General features: G+C 40.6%; 1 protein-coding gene across 9 annotated transcripts in view; it reads right to left on the bottom strand.

Moving 5' to 3' along the window:
• Window positions 1–19,810, bottom strand: part of MBNL2 (muscleblind like splicing regulator 2) — a 158,501-nt gene that overhangs the window by 34,210 nt on the left and 104,481 nt on the right. For 6 of the 9 annotated variants that reach the window (XM_082366150.1, XM_082366149.1, XM_082366153.1 and 3 more), the window contains 5 exons: window positions 19,304–19,468; window positions 11,145–11,345; window positions 7,756–8,019; window positions 860–913; window positions 75–228 (listed from right to left, as the gene is read on the bottom strand). In XM_082366150.1, the coding sequence (XP_082222276.1) occupies window positions 75–228; window positions 860–913; window positions 7,756–8,019; window positions 11,145–11,345; window positions 19,304–19,468 (838 nt within the window). The remainder of the gene's footprint in view (window positions 1–74; window positions 229–859; window positions 914–7,755; window positions 8,020–11,144; window positions 11,346–19,303; window positions 19,469–19,810) is intronic. The other 3 variants (XM_082366154.1, XM_082366156.1, XM_082366155.1) reach the window with 1 other exon arrangement.

Genomic DNA, 19,810 nt, shown 5'->3' with positions numbered 1-19,810 from the left:
GCTTAAAGGAATGAGAAGAAAGCACATGACCGAGGGCACACGGACACAGGACTTGGAACTGTCAGGGCACGTACCTGTCGGAATGAATGCCGTGTGCTGCTGCAGCTGTGCACTGGTGAGAGCTTGCTGGTAGTGCAAGACGCTGGGATTAAAGACGGTGCTGGCACCGTTGCTTTTTTCAAGTGCTTGTCTCTTTGGTAAAGGATGAAGAGCACCAGGAGGAAAGGCCTATAAGTGAAGAATTGGATAAGATGTGTATAACTCACAGTGAACACACCTTCAGCGTCCACAGAGATCATCAATTGCAACATACTTTAAAAAAATGACAGCTAAGGAGATGCGTCTGCCATGCACCTTAATTTAAACAGCGGCAAAGTCGAATGAGTGAGAGTTTGTTACCGAGAGCAAAGCATGATTTCTGTAATCCAAAACGGTAGCATCTTAACTAAGGAAAAGAAAAGCTATCAAGCAACAACAACGAAAAATGACTTCAGCTTTTAAAATGAGTTAAACTAGTCTAAGGGGGGAAAGAAGCATTTGTGTTATTATTAATACCTATTCTTTTCCTTAACGAAATGGCAATTTCTTGAATTTAAAGGTTAATTAGAATTATAATGAGCATTTTTCCAAGCCAAGTAATTTAAATTTGCTTCACTCTTTTGGAAAAGGTATTAAAATTTGTTAGGATTAATTTATTCCACATATTACATATGAAAATGAGATGGCTAAACACCTTATTGAATTTTTTTCATTAATTAATAATAGTGATTGTTTGCAACCAATATTTTACAAGTAATACAAATCTCAGATGGTTCTCTGAAAAGCTACATGCAAAGCGAAAGGTGAAAGGTCAAAGTACCAGGTCTACAGATGCTTCGAGAGGTCGCTTCATTGCTTTGGCAGTCGACTGAGTCTTTTAATAACAGGCAGCGAGCACATGATGGCAGTGGGCCAATGGGATTCAAGCGAATTAACATACAGGTAAACAGCAAGCAGAGGTGCATCATGGGAACGGCATTGCATTGTGGATAGGTGAGAAGGAAAAAAATATTCTGAATGCAATATACAACGTACAAAACACTAGGCATGCACAACAACAAAAATGTTCTCTAAAGAAATGAATATTACACCTTAAATTAGTATTGAAGCAAAAATGCATCTACTATACCTTAGTTAAAAGCATATAAGAGAGTAAAATATAGATGTTTGAAATTCAGGAAAGTTAATTAAAACAGCAGCTTGCATACATACCATAAGCATTTTTTACATTGCTTCAGAAAAAATGCAAAACTTTTAAGGGCCACAGGATTGAAGAACTTCTGATAAGTTAGTTTTCAAATATAAAATAATGAATGCACTACGTATAACATCCAAGTTATGAGATCCAAGTTGAAAAAAAAGATAATATCTTTAACTTTTATAAAAATAATTTTTAATGAAGATCTAGCCTAACAAAATGAAGCGGCAAACTGAGACAAACAATTCAGGCAAAAAAATATTCAAACACAAGATTATTTAGGCAAAACTGTTTGGGTTTGGATCTTAGTTTTTTGTCTGAATTATGTGGATAATTGTCTCAATTTTTCTCTTCACTTTGCTAGTGTGGATCTGGTAACGTGGAATAAGGTTCCAAACTTAACAAGTTTTGAATTCGCATAGTAGGTTTCTCAAATTTCCTGCTTTTATTCCATCATATGGTTTCTAATGACTAACTTATCATCCATTCTGTTTTCCACCACATTTGAAATTTTAATTCAATTTATCGCAAACAACTTACCAGATTACACTAAGAAAATACCCTTTAAAGGGTATTTAGTGTCCTCAGGTATCAAAATAATTTATATTTAATAATTCTAGTCATACTTTTAAGTATAATCAGTGACCAACCCAGTTAATGAGATGTGGGAAACTCTTGGCTAGAACAAGTACAACAGCTAAAAATAGCAAACAGCTAAAAGATAGCAAAGAACTGCTTGGACTATTAGAAGTAAAATAATATCTTTAACTTATAACCATACTTGTGGGCAGATAGTTTCATTTAAACAGCTGAAATAATAATAAATAGTGATTGATTTAGACCATGATGAAAAAATTTTCCTGTTCCTTGATGACTGTTGTAAAAAAAATCTAAAAATTTTATGATGGAATTCTATGAAAATAAAGAAATTCAAAGGAATAGCTCCAATGCAAACAAAAGAAATGAAATACCCATTTTCTATGTTTAGCACAATAGGTAAATCCCTAAGGTTTGCACAATAAATACAAAATGTTTTATTCTAAAGTTCCGAGTTACAGCTATGGCATTTGAAAGAAAATGGGATAGTATTTAACCCTCAAACTGGGAAACAATGAATGATATCTTCCTTGGCCAATAAAGAGCTGTTCATCATCATTTGAAGACTCAGGATTAAAAGTATGGAAGTGATAGGAGGTAAAGGAAGGAGCTAAGGGTGGAGCAGGGTGGAGACTAGCAATAAAGCGTAAAGGACTACAGGTAGAGGAGAGGCTTAGAATGGCCCGTGGAGAAGCTGCTTTGGAAGGCAGTCTGGATAGAGGCCATCACGTAACATACAATCATTGTTCTTCAGGCAGAATTGTGAACATTTTCAAAGCCCAACAAGCTTCACAGTGAGAAAGCTTCTTTGAATATTCTTTCCTCAAATGTCAGTTTGCCATGATGTAACTTTCATGACACCGGTTTTGTTTAAAATCTTTCATTCCTGTATAGTTTTACACTGCTAGATAATGCAATTTTTAAAAATTAAAAAAATTATTTTTGCTTCTATTAGCCTGTACTGACTACATGAAGCTGCATAGCCTGTTCTCACAGAGTACACTAACAACGTTCACCGGATGGTTAAGCTCAAAACCATTTTGGCCTCAACTTTCTGGTTTCAATTCTTCCCTTCACTTTTCCAGTCTTTGAGAGGTATAGAATAAATCTGCTCTTGGGTTGATCTTTTCTGATATGCTAACTAGAAGAGTGATTATGTCTCCACAGGCTGGTATTTATGAACAAAATTTTGATTTAACAGAGTATCATTTAATGAAGTCTCCAAGTAGAAAAAAGAAATATTAAATATTTCTCCTTAGGATGGACACCTGAAAGGTTAATGTTCTCTTTCTTCCCAACCTTAGTTTGATGAAATGCAATTTCGACAGAAATTATAATAAACTAGGAATTTAAAGAAGCTGAGAGCCCTAAACTGAGCTGGACAGTGACAGCATTTCCCTTTCCGCCACTCCGTACTTGGGGTTTTCTTTACTAAATGCAAACATCTTGTCTTTTCAAGGAAACACTAAGGTCTTGGAGGGTCGACTGTACCTATTAATATCTTGCACACCTCACACTTTGAGGCACATGTGTAGAATGTTTTTGAAAAACTGTATGGATGAATAATCATGTTCTAATGTGGCTTTGTAGTAGACAGATGTTCCGTTTTAGAGGGTATTATGTGGCTGCAGGCATATGTTTACCTATATAGAAAGATCTTCAGGCTTAAAATAGGCCTGAGAGATCCCCAAGCCCGGTGCACCTTGGGAGCTTCCTTAGGCACCTATGCAGAGAGCGAGGTTCTCTTTAATTGAGCCCCTACCGTGTGCCAGGCACTGGGCACCCATTCTTGCTGGCTTCACCAACATTTCTGATCCTTTGCCCCCTCTGGGCTTTCTCCAGCCTTATATACATACAGCCAGGCTTTTCATTTTCTGGATCAAGGAGCAAGCCAACTTCAAGTCAAGGCAAGCCAACCAAGGGCCCGGCATTAGAGGCAAAGACCAAACCTGAGGAGTCAGGAAATGCTGACGACAGTCATCAGAGCTGCCACTCGAATGTGGAAGAAAAGGATGTGGACGAGTAGGATGCGATTCAAAGTTCCTGTACGTGTTTTCTTGAACAACTGACACTTATCTAGCTGATGGCAGCTGGTCCTGTTTCCTTTTACAAAATAAGTATCTCCTGGTGTAGCCCCATTTTGGTGTGTGCGTGAAGAAAGACTGCTGACTTGAAGATCAGATACGCTCTGTGTTAAAATTACCAAAGAGAGGCTCTGGCTGGCTTATTTTTACATTTGAAAAATTCTGACGAGGGTAATGCTCATGTTTTAAGAGGCAGTGCAAAAGATTAAGGCTCTAAAGGAAAGAGATGTCTCTTTTTCTGGAATCAAAGCTTTCAATTCCTTTTCAGGGTCCAGTTAATCCAAAGAAGGGGAAATCCCGGACAGTAATAAAAATCGCACTACAGAAATTCTTGGTGTTCAGATATGGAACCCAGGTGAATGGAATACTAATATCTTCTGACTGCAATCATCACTCCCATTTGTTCTTTTAAATAAGGAAATAATAGTTTTTCTTCAGTGTACTGAGTAATCTCGCTATGAGAATAAGAATACTTTGACTTCATCCAGCTGCAACTAGACTGGTTTCAAATGAGCCTCTCACTTCAACTAAAAAGACATGACAGATTCAGTAATTTTCATGTCATTGTCAGAAAGAAGCTGACGCTTTTGTTCTGTTTTGTTTGTTTTGTTTCCTTAGTTCAGGGAACTAAGGAAACTACATTCCTTTGGGTTGTCTTTGACGGTGCTGCAAGATCACCTGAAGTATCAGAACTCCAAATCTGGGCACAGGGTAACAATCTAGGAAACTATGGTAACTAAATACACTGACAACCACTGCAACAACATCTGTGCATCTTGATGAAGATGATGTGAAAATGAACAGAAAGGCACATAGAGGAGTCGAATCTTGATTTAAAGATACCGGGCTGTTTGTGTAAATGGCCAGTTCTTCTCTTATCTCCATCAACCCAGGTCATCTACCATTGACATATTCTAGGTGCATTGTTCCTTCAGTGATTGAAGAACATATTGACTGCAGATGTTAGAATTGGTACTTCTAGGTAACAGCCGGATAAATCAAGGCTCAGATAAATTCAGGGCTCAGCTGTAAAGGTCACTATTAGCACCAGTGTTTTTTTGTATTTAACAGGTATTTGAGGTATAGGGACTAAGTTTTTCATAGTCCCAGAACCTCGTCTCATATTCCAGTGGCCAGAGATGGCCATCGTGATCCAGGCTGAGCCAATCATGGCATGCTATTACTCTCACCACAGGACAACCACCAAAATGACCCTGGTGGCTCTTTTTTTTTTTTTTTTTTTCCTAATTAGAGATGGTATCGAAGATACTATTTTTGTCTCTTGTCAGGAGATGTAAGAATGTGTCCCTACAGGTGTCCAAAGCCATGGTCAGTGTTGTCTGGAGAAGCTGATCTTAGAGAGTGGAGCTGATATACCAAGAGAAGCAGAAAAAAAGAAAAGCGAGAGACCTACTGGTTTTCAAGTTTCTGGATCCATCTACCCCTGAGCCCTATTTTACCTCTACTCTCTTGGAGGGCACTAAATGATCTAGTAAAGTTTTTGTCTCTTGCAACCAGAGTTCTGATTAGCCTTGGGGGTATCCTTGATACCTAGTTATGATTTATAACATTCGCTTAAGGTAAAAACGCGTTCTTTGTGCCCAACGATCAACACACCAGTTAGAATAAATTTGGGCTGGCCTGAAAGAATGATTACAATGAAAAACATTTTACTTCTCGGTAGGATGAGATCTTCACTAAGTGGATGGTAAGATGGATTCCACACTGCAGAAGTGTATAGAAGACCTCATTTGCTCTCTTAAAAGAATTCCTTTTTCATCAGCATTCAGTGACCAATTTATTCTCATCTCCCCTACAGGTCCCTCACTCCCTGCTCCTAATTATAATCAGTTTTGAAAACCACTCTTTTATGAGAACAAAAAGGGGAGAATTCATCTATATTGTCCTGACTTTCTTATGTGGATGCATACATTCCCACACATATAGAAACTCACACACAGAGAAATCACTGTTACGTCCAGTGATGAAAAAACACTAAAGGGACGAGGACTCTGAGAAGAAACAGTGAGAGAGATGAAGGACTCAGTGCTCAAGATACTTGGAAATAAGCTGAGATTGGAAAGGTCTGAATAAGCACACAGGCCACGCTAAGCGGTGATGACGTAAGGGCAGGCTCTGTTCCTCTCTGCACGCCTGTTGCTTATCACTGGGCCAGGCCTTATAAACATGTGTGGAGGGAATTCCCTGGCGGTCCGGTGTTTGGGACTCTGTGCTTTCATGCCGAGGGCCCAGGTTCAATCCCTGGTCAGGGAACTAAGGTCCTGCAAGCTGCGTGGTGTGGCCAAAAATAAAATAAAATAAAAAATAAAACGAATCATTCTCTAAAAAAATAAAATACAATGAATCATTCTCTAAAAACAAAAATTTGTGGAAAGAATGTTGAGTAATATGAACTTGGTGTATAACAGCTACCCTTGCATTCTGATCAGGCATCAGTGTATGAAGTGGTGGTCGCTAGTTAGAACAATGTGTTTTAAACTATACCTTTCATCCCTGAAGCCATATCTGTCTTTCGCAAGGGATGACTGGCCACTGAGTCTTTCCTGCCCCCCTCCACCCCGGACCCCATTATGCATTTCCATTGTGTCATGGAGGAGCATTATCGCCATCACTAAACTCCAAGCTCCCCGAGGGCAAGGAAAGCTGCCTGATATATTTTTTCCAGCCAGCAAGTGCCTGATGCACGGCAGGTCTCATTATATAATATGTTTTGAATGAATGGACGCCCAGTGCCTATCATATATTAAAATAGACTTCTGTCAAGCCAGAGATCTCACATGAAAACAAATTAATTCTACAGGCCAGTGCGGTGGTTCTCAAACTTTGCTGCACACTGGAATCAACTGGGAGCTTCTAAATAAAGAAAGAAAGAAAGAATAAAGAAAGAAAGAATAAAGAAAGAAAGCCCCTGCCCAGGCCACATCCAAACTAATTAAATAAGAAACTTGGGGGAAGGGACTGATGTTAGAACCTTTCAAGATCCCTCAGGTAATCCCAGAATACAGCTAAATTTAAGTGTTCTAGGTAGGGGCTTCTCAAATGTTACTGTGTATACAAAACACCTGGGGATATTTTAGAATTCGAATTCAGAGCCCCAACGTCTGGGGTGGGGCCTGAGCCAGGACAGCGGCTCAGGGACCTGAGGCTGGGTTCCAGGCCTTTTTTTTTTTTTTTCCAAGCACCAGCCCTACAGCTCCATCTTCAGCTGTTTCATGACTTGATGTTCTGCATAAAATTTCATTTAGGGAGAGAGCGTTTGCAGCATGGCCTTTGCGATAAGTGACAGAAGAGGGACAAAAGATGGGGGTAGGGAAGAGCCGGGCAGGGGGGCCGCCGGCCGCGGGCTCCTGGCTCCGGGCTGCTCTCTCGGGAGCGCTGCGGGTCATGCGCAGCCGCCGCCGCAGGCCTCCCGCCCTGTTTCCCTCTCTCTCTGTCTGTCTCTCTCTCTCTCTCTCTCTCGGGCTCTGGGCCGCCTCCCTGGTCCTTCCCGCTCTGCGAGGAGCCCGGGCCGGTCCCGCCCGTGTCAGGTCTCCGAGCAGAGCTGGGCGTGGGGAAGGGCGCTCGCACCCGCCCCGCGTTCCCTGCGCCCGCCTGAGGGATTTACTTATTGTGCTGCAGAAGGGAAGGAGGGAGGGACAGAACAGAACAAAACAAAACAAAACGGGGGCAACCGAGACAGGACGTAGGCAGCGGAGCAGCGGGAACAGCAGCCGTCCCCGCTCCCAGCGGTCTGGGGAGCGTGCGCGTCCCCGCGCGGAAGGCGCGGCTCCGGGCTCGCGGGCCGGGAAAGGTGCGCGGCGCGCGCGCCCCACTTACCATGACTGTGGCCGCGGCCGCGGCTGCCTGGGCGGCCACCGCGGCCTGGTTGGCTTGGTGCTGCGCAGCTTTGATTTTGGCCTGCAAGTGTGCAGGAGGGTGAAAATATTTGCATTTCTCCCTCATGCAACGCCCCTTTATGTAATCCATACAAACGGTTACGGTGTTGTCGTTTGTGTCGATCATGGTGCTGTCGGCGGGGTGTGCAAAGCGGCAGTCAGTCTCTCCCCGGGCACAGTTTCCTCGCTGGAACTCCCTGCAGACCTAGGACACGGGGAGAAGAGCACACGATGCAGAAGGAGGCCCCAGGGCCGCCGGGAACTACCTCTGCGAGCGCAGCCACGATGTAAAAAAAAAAAAAAAAGAAAAGGAATAAATGCCTTTCCTTTCTTTTAATGGTGGCTTTTGTGCCATTTACAATAAACATTCCATTATCCAGGACTCAAGTAACTGGAATCCCGGGCAAAATAATTTGAGTTTTACTTCGGCCTCTTTTCTGGGGTAAGAATCTATATTAAGAAAGTCAAAATCTGCAGTTAAATCAACAAGGCCCCCATTGTTCTTGGGATTTATTTATTTATTTAGAGAAGGAAAGGAGGGAGGGAGGGAAGGAAGGAAGAAAGGAAAGAAAGAATAGTTTATTATATATATATATATATAGTAATTTGGAGAGTTTATATATATGTGTGTGTATATATATATACACACACGTATATAAAATTTGGACGTCTATATATAGCCACATCTTCTTCTACCATGACAACTCTGGGATTTTACAGGTTTTTTACATGGAGGGATTATTTCACCAAAGATCAAGCCACAAGGTCATTGCTGCACAACTGCTAAAAGAATAAGGCGACGTGACAAACTTGTTTCTCCTCTCTGAGGATGGGAAGTGGGGCTGGAGTGAATGTGAATACTCCCGTTTTCCCATAGGTCTCTCCTGCTCCACAAATATAACGTATGCTTATACTCATAAATTAGAAGAACTACGATATCTAAGACACCAAAACTTTCATTTAAGTCACAATATTATTATTTCTGACAGCACAGAAAGAAGGTAAAAATACAAAATAAAACGGAGAGAAATATGGGAAGAGATAAAGGGAAAGAAGTAAAAGGAGGGAAGTAGGATAGAGTTTGAAGTGTTGATGTACTGTTTCTTTTTTTTATTCCTTAACCCTTAATTATCCTGAAATCGCAAGTAACTGCAATGCTCCATCCTCTGAGAATTCTCGTGGATCAGGAGTTTACTGTTTAAAGAAAATTTTCTTTGGAATTTAAAGAGTATTCTTAACCTTGCCCTAAATACCGATAGCATCAAGTAACACAAATAACATATATACATAATACTTATATTTATAAATATCATTATCGTGGAAGAATTACTAGTAAAATTGTAAGTTATTTTCTTCTCAGGCTCCACATCCAAAGTTGATGTGCTCAAGTGGTGGTTCACATCTTTATCATTAGTGACATTACAGGAAGGGTCACTGACATGACATTCAAGCCTTGTAAGAGTCAAAAGTACTTGGGAAATACAGTTTGACTGACCAGTGACCAAGCGAGTTTAAAGGGTAAACAGATAAATCACAAAATTATTAATTGTTTCCTTCTACTTTGGATATTATCCAACATTCCATCTTTAGCTCATAAAATGTACAAAATAAAAATTACTAAACTGTTCCCACAGATTCTGAGTATGCCTCCCTCTGTAAGTGGAATGACTCCAGGCTAAGACTGCATTGGGGTGTAGAGTAGCCATCAGGCATTTACCAAGGGGCTCTGTGTGCAGCTGACTTCATTCCTGGTTTGAAATGAATTGCAAGCTGCTTTGCTAAAGTCCTCGTGAATCAGTTTTACATATGTCTTTGTCTACCAATCCTGTAGGGAAGGACAACTTGTTCCCAACTCAGCTGATTTAATTTGTTTTCTAAACCACACGGTCACGTACTGAACACGAAACCTTCATGGGTCCACCAGGTGGAGCCCCAAACACTTTTCCAGTCCCATGAAAGGTCTGTTCAATATTCACAGGGTTAGTCTTGATCAAAACAGTAGCGATGGGAGTTTATTGTCTTTTCATTTGGGGATCTATATACTCCAGATGGAAGCTGATATTAGGCAACATTTTATCATTTTCAATATTTATTGGGTAAATATTTAAACAAATGCACATTGAAAGAACATTCTCAGATGATCCAAGATAAAGCACAGTGTACATTCTAACCATACATATATATCACCTAACAACTAACTGGTGGTTGAATTAAAGGAACTCTTTGAAAAATCTATCAGACCCTTTACACACCCATATACAATGCTCTATTAAATGTCATAGGATACAGTAGTTAAGATAAATGGATGAATGCCTAACTGATTAAAGAGAAATTTTACCTAGTAAAGTACAGCTGAGTTGGTTTGACTCATGACTTAAGAATTATGTTTTATAAATATATGAATTTTTAAACTTTTTATTTTATATTGGAGTATAGTTGATTAACAATGTTGTGATAGTTTCAGGTGTACAGCAAAGTGATTCAGTTATACATATACATGTATCTATTCTTTTTCAAATTCTTTCCCCATTTAGGTTGTTATATAATATTGAGCAGAGTTCCCTGTGCTATACAGTAGGTCCTTGTTGGTTATCCATTTTAAATATAGCAGTGCGTACCTGTCAATCCCAAACTCCCTAACTATCCCTTCCCCCCCACCCTTCCCCCCCTGGTAACCACAAGTTTGTTCTCTAGGTCTGTGTTTTCTTGACTTTTGTAGATCACTTGAATTTAAGTTAAAGAAAATATCTCAAATCAATAATTAGATTTTCCCAGGCTCCAGTTCCCCCTGTTTACCTCTACGTAACTGGGGCTGATATCCTGGAACACGCTAGAGCAGCCGTACTAGTTCTTCAAATACTGAAATATGATCATACCACTTGGTCAGTAGTCATAGTGCTACGTCCTCCCACCCGTGTCCCTGACTGTCCCCCTTGTCCTGGCTGCTGGCCTCCTAACCTGCCCGTTACCAGACCTTTCCAGGATCCAGCAAAGGTTCATGCCTGGCGCAGCTGGAGCCCTTGGGAGCCATCTTCGTGGCCTGCCTAGTGATTGATTCAATGTTCCATTGGTTGTTACATATTTTGGCCCTGGACACACATTCCACACAACAGATTTTTGTTTGTATTAAACTTATTCTTTTCCCACAGACTAATTTCCTTTCTACTCGACCTTAAATTCAAACAATAGAATTATGAATGCATGGCTTTTAGGTGAATGTGTGTGCATGGCTGTTTTGCAAGACTGAGTTAATATCTTACAAGCATTCACTTACATAGAGGCACGGTTCTACCACAGATGCATCTCAAACCACAAATATAATTGAAGTACCTCCAGTTTGTCAGTCCTGAGAAGTTTCTGAGTTGCAGTTGAGCCCGGGACGGTGACAGGTGGACTTCCGGGAACAATAACAGGTGTGGTGGGTAGAATTTCCGTTGGGACTAAGCCAACTCCAGGGGTTACCGGCGCTAAGTAAGGAGCAAAGCTAATCGCCGTATTTGTCCCTATTGCGGGACCTACAGGAAAAGTGGGCTGTTAAAAGAAGATAACACAAGACAAAGATTCCTTTAGAAGAAAACTTTTCAAAATCACCAGCAAGTGTCATTTGAGCAAAATTCATTCATTGCATACAAGACTCTTTGTGTTAGTTGCGTAGGTCAATGCTGAACTGTGAAAATTCATTAAGCTTCTCTGTTTTTTGCTTAATAAAAATGAAGTCCATACAGATCCTCTCTTCCCCAAACCGTACAAACACATGGGAGAACATCATAGAAACCTAACCACAGGGACCAGGTTAAACTTTTATTCCCATGAAAGTGTTCTCAAGAAAAGAAAAGAATAACTTCACTCTAATTGCTCATCATTCCAAACTATTGACTGTTACAACAAGAAGGCAGTCGAACTTAGGGAATGCTGACTCATAATCTTTGATTTCTCCTACGTGTCTCTCAAAGGGAGAGGAAGAAAGAAAAACCCTTGACTATAGACTGATTTTCAGACTGACCAAGTTTATACACTCTCAAAAAGTGGGGATTATTTGGTATTTTATTTTGCTAAGATTTACCAGTATGTTTCCATATTCTATCACTAGCATATATAACCCCAAAATTCATAGGCAGCTTTCATCTAGACCTGCTGTTTCTTGCTCTAGCTCAGCTATGTCTAGATCCAATCTTCCTTTCCTGAAAGGTGGGACGGAAGGGCTTGAACTTTTCCATTGGCCATTAAAAGTTGCTTTGGTTTCCCAGGTCACAAAATCAGCGCAGCAGTGATGAAGGCATAGAGTTCCTTATTAAACTTCTCTATCACTATACTCTTTGTCCAGGGATAAGAAGAAATATATTAGAGGGTTGATGGGATGATTGTTTTCAAAAGCTTCACCTGAAAATATGCCTTTCAGAAAGGAAATAATGCACATTTAAGAGAACAACAAACTTGGTTTCACTTTTAAAGAGCCAATGTTAAAAATGTACATTTAAGAGAACAACAAACTTTTGCTTCACTTTCAAAGAGCTGATGTTAAAAATTTAAGATGCTAAAGATTTTTCTTAGAATAAACTTTGCAGTGGAGTGAATTGGACCTGAATAGTTTTTGTTGGTTTTGTTTGTTTTTAGTTATTGGATGACTTTTACCCTATTTATTTTTAGGATATTTTAGGTATTTGCAATCACATGTTAATGCAATTTTCTCATATTGAACTATGTGGTTGGCCATGTCATGCTACTTCTCTATTTGTACATTGTGGGTAACATTCTTGTTGTCTATTTATAGCTCTGAGTTGTTGAACATATGGGAAAAATAATAATCTGTGTGTATTAAGTTTTTTGTTGACAGCAATAATGGAAAAATATCTTTTACAAACGATGATGTTAGAAAGCAGTGAATTATTAATAGTTTGTGCGGGGAGTTCTTGGAGAGGCTGAAAGGCTTCACTGAAGTGGCTGGTCGGGGGAGGGATGGAAGAGGTGATTCTAATGGTCTTAGAGGGCTGCTGCTGCACTCTCACGAGGGGCTCTTAGATCTTTATGGCTCTGACATAAAATTCACTTTGGGGGAAAGTTGCTTCATGAGGTCTTAACATGGGAAATTGATGGCAGTTAGGATTTTTTTTCTTCCTTGACTTTCTACAGAGTTTTATACATGAATGTTTTCCATTTTCAACCCATTTGAGTCATAATTATAGAACGCTGTGGTTTTCAGTAACTGTAGCTTTTATAATTTAGTACCGTTGAAAAGAAGCCAAGTGATTTAAATGGTATAAGGGCTCTATAATGTTAGGATTTAAGAAAATCAATTCTGAAAGGTCATAAATCACAACAGATCAGTGATTCAAAGAACCAGCTATATCAGAAATGCCTGAGGGGAATTTCATAAATAGAGATATCACAAATTTTGACTCAATATGTCTGGGCAGGGTCCTTGAGATTTGCATTAAAAAAAATTTACTACATGATCTGATGTGCAGCCCAGTTTGGGGACAACTGTCATAGATGAGGAGTGAAAATAAATATTAGGAAAAACCAGTACTAGTAGTGTAATTTAATCTAGAGACTAATGATCGAAGTAAACATTTAGAAACTAGAGCCCTCCCCACATCTCCATTTTTGACTTTCTGTTGAAGCAAATTCCCAACCTCCCTCCCTTTTAGATAATTTGAAGCCTGGGTCAGTGTAGGGACACACATTCAGGTTGTACCTTGACTGTCAATGGGCTGTCAGAACCTCAAAACCCATTTCCCAAAACCTTTCTGGATATCAACAAATCTCTTGCCATTAGCCAAATTTTGTTCCTTGTTCATCTAATTTAATGGTCGAAAATGAATGTTGCAGTTTGTTTTATTGATGATAGCTGTAATATAGGTCACAGAGTATTATTTAAAAGTAAAAACACAAATATTAGACAAAGGGAGACAGGAATTCAAAATTCTGAGCTCGGCCAGTTATTAATCTTTACCCTGGGCAGGAAATCAACCTCTCTGAACTTTAGTTTTCTCATCTGCAGAAGGGAAGTAAAGCTACTTAGCTTAAAGACTTGGGCTGAGCAAGGTGTTAGTTCTCTCTTATAATACTTCGCACGGTTGGAATGCAAGAAATAGCAGCTATCATTAGTAGTGTAAAAATCAGTATTAATAAAGGTTTTTTCCCCCCAATTGTCCATTGATTCTATAACAGGAATGTAGTCAGGATAGCAATATAATAATAGAGGTATAAAATCTTACTAAATGATAGCAAATACCTTCTTTATTTTGAAATATAGGTTGGGAAAGTCTGTATTTTCTTTCATGTGAAAGTTAAAAGTTCATAGGCTTTATGAAGATAGAGTCAATTAGATATTTTCCCTTTTTTTTAATCTAGAGTGTTTTTTGTTGAAGTTGAATAGTAAAAAAAAAAATACAGTTATGGTAATTTTCAGAGATGGGGACTATATTATTATTATTATTATTATCATCATTGGCAGTAATACCTTACATCTGTGAAAGGTTCGGCTGTTTTCAAAGCATTCTCACACACGGTGTCTTCTTTAATCTTCTCGATACCCGCGAGAAGCAAGCGTGGCAGCGAGAACGGCACAGTTTTCCAGGTGAAAGCAATTTAGAGTAGAGACTACATGGATTGCCCAAGGTCAGCGCTGCCGAGGCAGAGAGTCAAGGCAAAGCACCCAGGACCCCTGGCTCCCAGCCTGGGACTGTTTTCACTCCTCTGCACTTACTAGATTTCGTTGGTAATTTCTTAAAACAGAAGAGGGAACAAAAACACGAGTTGCCCTTACAGACGTAAGCGTACAGAGTGAGCATTGGCGGGGAGCCGTGTCCCACAGTCAGCCAGGGCCTCCCGCAGGCAGGAGGTTAGGGCTGCTCTGAACAGCTGCCTGGAAAAGTGGGTCTCAGATCCTGGATTCAAGTTAAAGTCTCCAGGTGGCGTTGAGGCTGATGTCTGAACTTGAGTCTGAGTTGGTAGCTAAGAGAAGGGCAGCACCTCCAGGTGACTCTGCTGCTGGAAGGCCACGAGCTAGGGCTTGGGAGAACCGGCCCCGCGGTTCCTGCAGGAGGGCTGTTGCCAGGTGGTCTGAGACGAGATCCATTTGGTCCTCCTCATCTCTCAGCACTAACTGCAGTGAGAGAGGCCAGAGGACAAGAGCTGCAGAGAGTCTTCGGGAAGAAAATCGTGTCCGAGATGCCGGTCTTGCCATCTTCGCTCTGGACTTCACCCCACGTGCCTGTGTTTCTCACTCTCCACTCTTCCTTCTCAGTACCTTACAGCAGTAGGTCCGGGTTCAAAGATCCCACACTCACGTGTGCACACACGCTCTTTGATATTTTGTAGTGGCGAGGAAGGATCAGGGCTGGGGAGGAATGACTAAGTGGCCTGAGGTATTTTATGGCTCTAAAACGTAGTCAATTGACTTTTTAAAACAAGAGCGTGAGAGCTCATACATTTAGAAAGCTCTGACTTCAAACGGTAGGTATTTGGCACTCAGACTGAAAGGCCTAAAACATGGCATCTCTTAAGCCTTCTCCCTTTACTCCCAGAAGCATCTCTGGAGCACAGAATACTCAACACTAGACCTTGCCCCCAAGGACTGGATTGCATAGGCTCTTGAATCCCTGTCCTACTAAAGGCTACCCACCTGCTGCTTTATCTTGAGTGTACGTGGGAAGGTTGTGTGGGAGGTGAGGGGTTGGGGGCAGTGTGCTGGGAAGGGAAGGGAAGGGAAGGAAGAATTGCTGTTACACTCTGTTAGGAATTGGAGAAAGAAAAACTGCTAGGGGGAATAAGGTGAATGAGACTTTTCAAATGTAATGAATTTGAGACAGAAGAGGAAAGAATAGTTTGTATTTTCATTCATTCAATAAATATTCATTGGTGGTACAGACATGGTGCCAGAACACTGTGTCTGCATTTATTGAACTTAAACCCTAATGGGGAAGAACAAAGAAATAAAATGACAATTCATTTTTATGGATAAGCAGAAATGAGGAGGCCTCACTGGTAATGACAGAGATTGGTGGTGGGTCGCAGGGGATAGAGTTGGAGTCCTTATGAATAAGATGAAGTTAAAACGTGAAGAGTAGTAGGAAACTTCCAGCAAAAGCAAAGGCCTTGAGGCAAACAAGAGCTCTGTGTGTTCACAGAACTGAAAGTTTGGTTTGGTCTCAGTGGATAAAGGAAGAGTGGCCCAGAATGAGTTGGTGAGCTGGGAAGGGACCTGATCACAGATGACACCATAGATAAAGTCAAGGTTACATGTTTAGGCTTTGTCTCCAGTGAAATGGTAAAGCATTGAAGGGTTGTAAGAAAGGCCTTTACAAGGCCTTTATATGATGCCTTTATGTGTTTAAAAGAGTCCTCCAGTTGCTGTGTGCAAGATACATTGGAATAAAGCAAGAGTGGAACTTGAGAGATTAGGAGGGAACAGCTTATAAAGTATTTTGAAATACTTGATGGCGGCTCAGACGAGGGTGCTGGGAGAACAAGTAGATGGGCTTCAAGGCACATATGACAGGATTTGCTGATGAACTGGATGTGAGAGAATCTGCTTGGTTTTGGTTTGAAACTGCTGGTTGCACATACTGAGATGGAAGTGTAGTAGAATAAAAAAATGGGTCTTGAACATGTCAAGTTCCTGTGAGAAATTTGAAGGTGAGTCCAGTAAGGAGCTGGATACCTGAACCTGGGACTCAGAGGAGAGGTTTGGACTGGGAACGTGCATTTGGGAGTTCTCAGCCTGTAGATGATTCAGAGCCATGGAAATGGATGAGACCATGAAGGAGAGGGTACATGAGAGAGGGGTCCAGCACTGGGAACATCCATGTATAGCAGCCTCAACATATAATAGAGGAAAAGAATGGGCAATGGAGACAGAGGAGGAAGAGCGAGGGGTGCTCCGCAAAGGAGAGATTGATTGCATGTTACTAAGAGGTCGAAAGAATACAATAAAAGCAGAAATGCCCATTGGTTTAGCAACATGGAGGTCACTGGTGAGAGATTTCAGTGGATGGGTTCAGGGGAGATGGGAGACAAAGGGAGTGGAAAAAATATGCATAGCTCTTTAGAGAAGTTTACCTAAGAAGGAAACCGAAAAATGGAGGGGTGCTGGCTACTTTATGTTTATCAATTTCTTTGTCTTAAGCAATTTCTGCATGTATTAGTTTCCCGTGGCTGGTTTAACAAATTCCCACAAACCTGGTGGCTTAAACAACATGCATTTATTCTTTCATAGTTCTGGAGGCCGAAAGTCTGAAATTAGTTTCATTGGGCCAAAGTCAAGATCATACTCCATCTGGAAGCTCTAGGGATGAATCCATTCTTTGTCTCTTCCATTTTCTGGTGGCTGCTGGCATCCCTTGGTTAGTGGCCACATCACTCCAGTCTCTGCCTCTACGGGCACATTGCCTTTCTCCTCTTCTGTATGTGTGTCAACTCTCCCTCTGACTCTCTTATAAGGATGCTTGTGATTGCATTTATTCCAGGAGAATTTCCCCATCTCAAGATGCCTAGCTTAATCACATCTGCAAAGACCCTATTTCCTTGTAAGGTGACCTTTACATTTCCAGGTACCTTTGAGGGCCATTATTTGGCCTACTACCTTGTATTAGGTCACTAATTCATTCCTGAGACTCTGAAGTTATTTGTTTGTAGAGTTAATGATTTTTAAGTTTATTACATTTTTTGTTCTAATTTTTCTTGAGATTTAAAAACCTCTATTAAAATACTTAAATGTAATATCCCTTCTTCACAGAGTAATCGTGATTATTGTCTTTAATTAATATATGAGACAATACATAAACATAACTTTCAAAGAAAATTCAACTAATAGTTTATAACAGGAATGGAATTTTCTTATTAACATTGCCATTATTGGGTACCAGGGTCAATCCTTACAAATTCTAAGTAAATAAGAAGTGAATGATTAAAACGATGTAATACACTGTTGCTATGTTGACCTAGGTGGTTCTAAATTTATTCCCATAGACATCATTTAATATGTATAATTAAATTATTTTAGCATTTAGGTAATGTAATAGAATAATTTATATGTGTATATCAATAAAGAGAACCATAAATTATACATGTGAATGGTTTTAAGTAGATCCGCTTAAATGCCTGTATTTGGTGTTAAATGTGTTCAGCACTCTACCTGTGTTGTCCTTACATCTAGGATAACTCCTACTCATCCTTTAGGATGTACTTATTTGGGACTTCCTCCAAGCAGCCTCTCCTGCCTCATCCAAAATCATAATTCCCTGGGCCTGAATCTTACGTTGCCTTTTCCTTGAGTCTGTCTACACCCACAAGACTGTAGCTGATTTATCTTGGAGTCCCCTGCACCTGCACTTTTTTATTTTTACTCTGGGCAGAGCTGGTTCCTGGCTACTTTGTGCCACTATTCTTGGGCAGAAACCTGGAGACAAGCAGAATTGCCAAAAATCTGCCCAGATTCTCTCCTCTTCCTGGACCAACCCCACCTTCCCCATCTCATCTCATGGATGCACAACAAGAAAATGTAACTCCCTGGTATCTATCCCTTTTCATTTAGCAGCTTTCAATAACATAGAATTTTCATACAATAAGGACTGATTTTTAAACAATCATCTCTTGTGTATGCACCTTTTTTTAAAAAAGAGCAAATTTCACTCACTTCACTGGCTTTGTTTTTTAAAAAATTAGCTTGTTTTTGACAAAAAATTTACAAGTGTAAACGAAATTCACTAAAGCCAAAAAATTCACTCCTTTCCCTCAGGGCCTCATTCCTAGAGCAATTTCCAGACCTTTAAGGAAGTACTTTCAAACTGTGAAATCAGGGAGAAAATATGACACAGTACGTATTTGTAGACTGAATTCCCTGGGCGTTTAATCCTGCGGGCCTTGCCTCAGCTCCTGCACCCTTTGCAGGCCTCTGAGACGGGAGGCGTGGGTGGCTTAGGCAGCCCTCCTTCAGGCCTCTGCCAGGCTCCAGGGGGAGCAGACTGCAGAAAGCACCCTGGTCAAGATGTCTGAGGTCCAGGCTCAGCTCCACAACTGATTAGCTGCAGGACATTGGGTAAATCCATTAACTTCTGTGGTTTCATTTTCCCCTTCCTTAAAATGTTACCATTGAACTAAATAATCTATCTGTTGCATTGCTAATAATGTTTTAGGCATCAGAATCTCTTCTTTGCATAGATCATCAATTCATACTCTAAATGAGAACGTAGAACCATTGCCCTTCTAAGATGGTTCAAATATGGAGGTTACTGGTGAGAAAGAGTTGGAGTGACACAGATTTCCCAGATATTGTTTAGAAATTGTCTTTGCCTACGGTTTCTACATGCGTTTTTCCATTTAAATAATCTAAAAACGCCTATTTTCAGCATCTAGTTAGCTTCAAAGCTATTTGCTTTAATGGTAGCCAAAGAGACAAAGTAGGGGGACACCATTTTAGGTCAACATGGCCTTGCCTGTACCAACACTTTAATCATCAAGCCCATCATGAGATGCAGTGTACTCACCACTGGATGAAGTGGGGTTCCTGGAAACATAAATTGCATCTGCTGGGCAAGCATTGCTGCTGCAGTTTTTTGCTGGATCAAATTGTTCCTCCCGTTAATTTCGAGTTGAGTTTTTAAATGTGTTGGAGGGTGAAGATACTTGCAGTTCTCTCTTGAACAACGGCCCTGGAAGAAAGAGTTTTTGTTTTAGGACTGTCATAAGTAGCTTTCAACTCTGTTGTCAACCATTTAACAATCATTCCTTATATACGAAGGTGTGTATCTGTGTGTGTGCACACGCGTGCACACGTATGTTGGAACATACAAGGGGTGAAGGCATTACAAGGCATTAGATGATTATCAGCCTTGCTCAGACCTGTTGAACAGAGAAGCTTCCTGAAATGTTGTTGTTTTTAGTGGATTCTAACTCTGACAAAAGACCCTAAGGAAACGTGAGTGCTGAGAGTAAAGTCGGACCCTTCTAGGCAGTGTGGAAAGCCAGCAGAGGAGCATATTTATTGTGACTTA

Source organism: Balaenoptera borealis, assembly GCF_965194805.1.
Source record: "Balaenoptera borealis genome assembly, chromosome: 18".
Lineage (NCBI taxonomy): Eukaryota > Metazoa > Chordata > Mammalia > Artiodactyla > Balaenopteridae > Balaenoptera > Balaenoptera borealis.
This window is presented reverse-complemented; position numbering and strand designations above follow the sequence as displayed.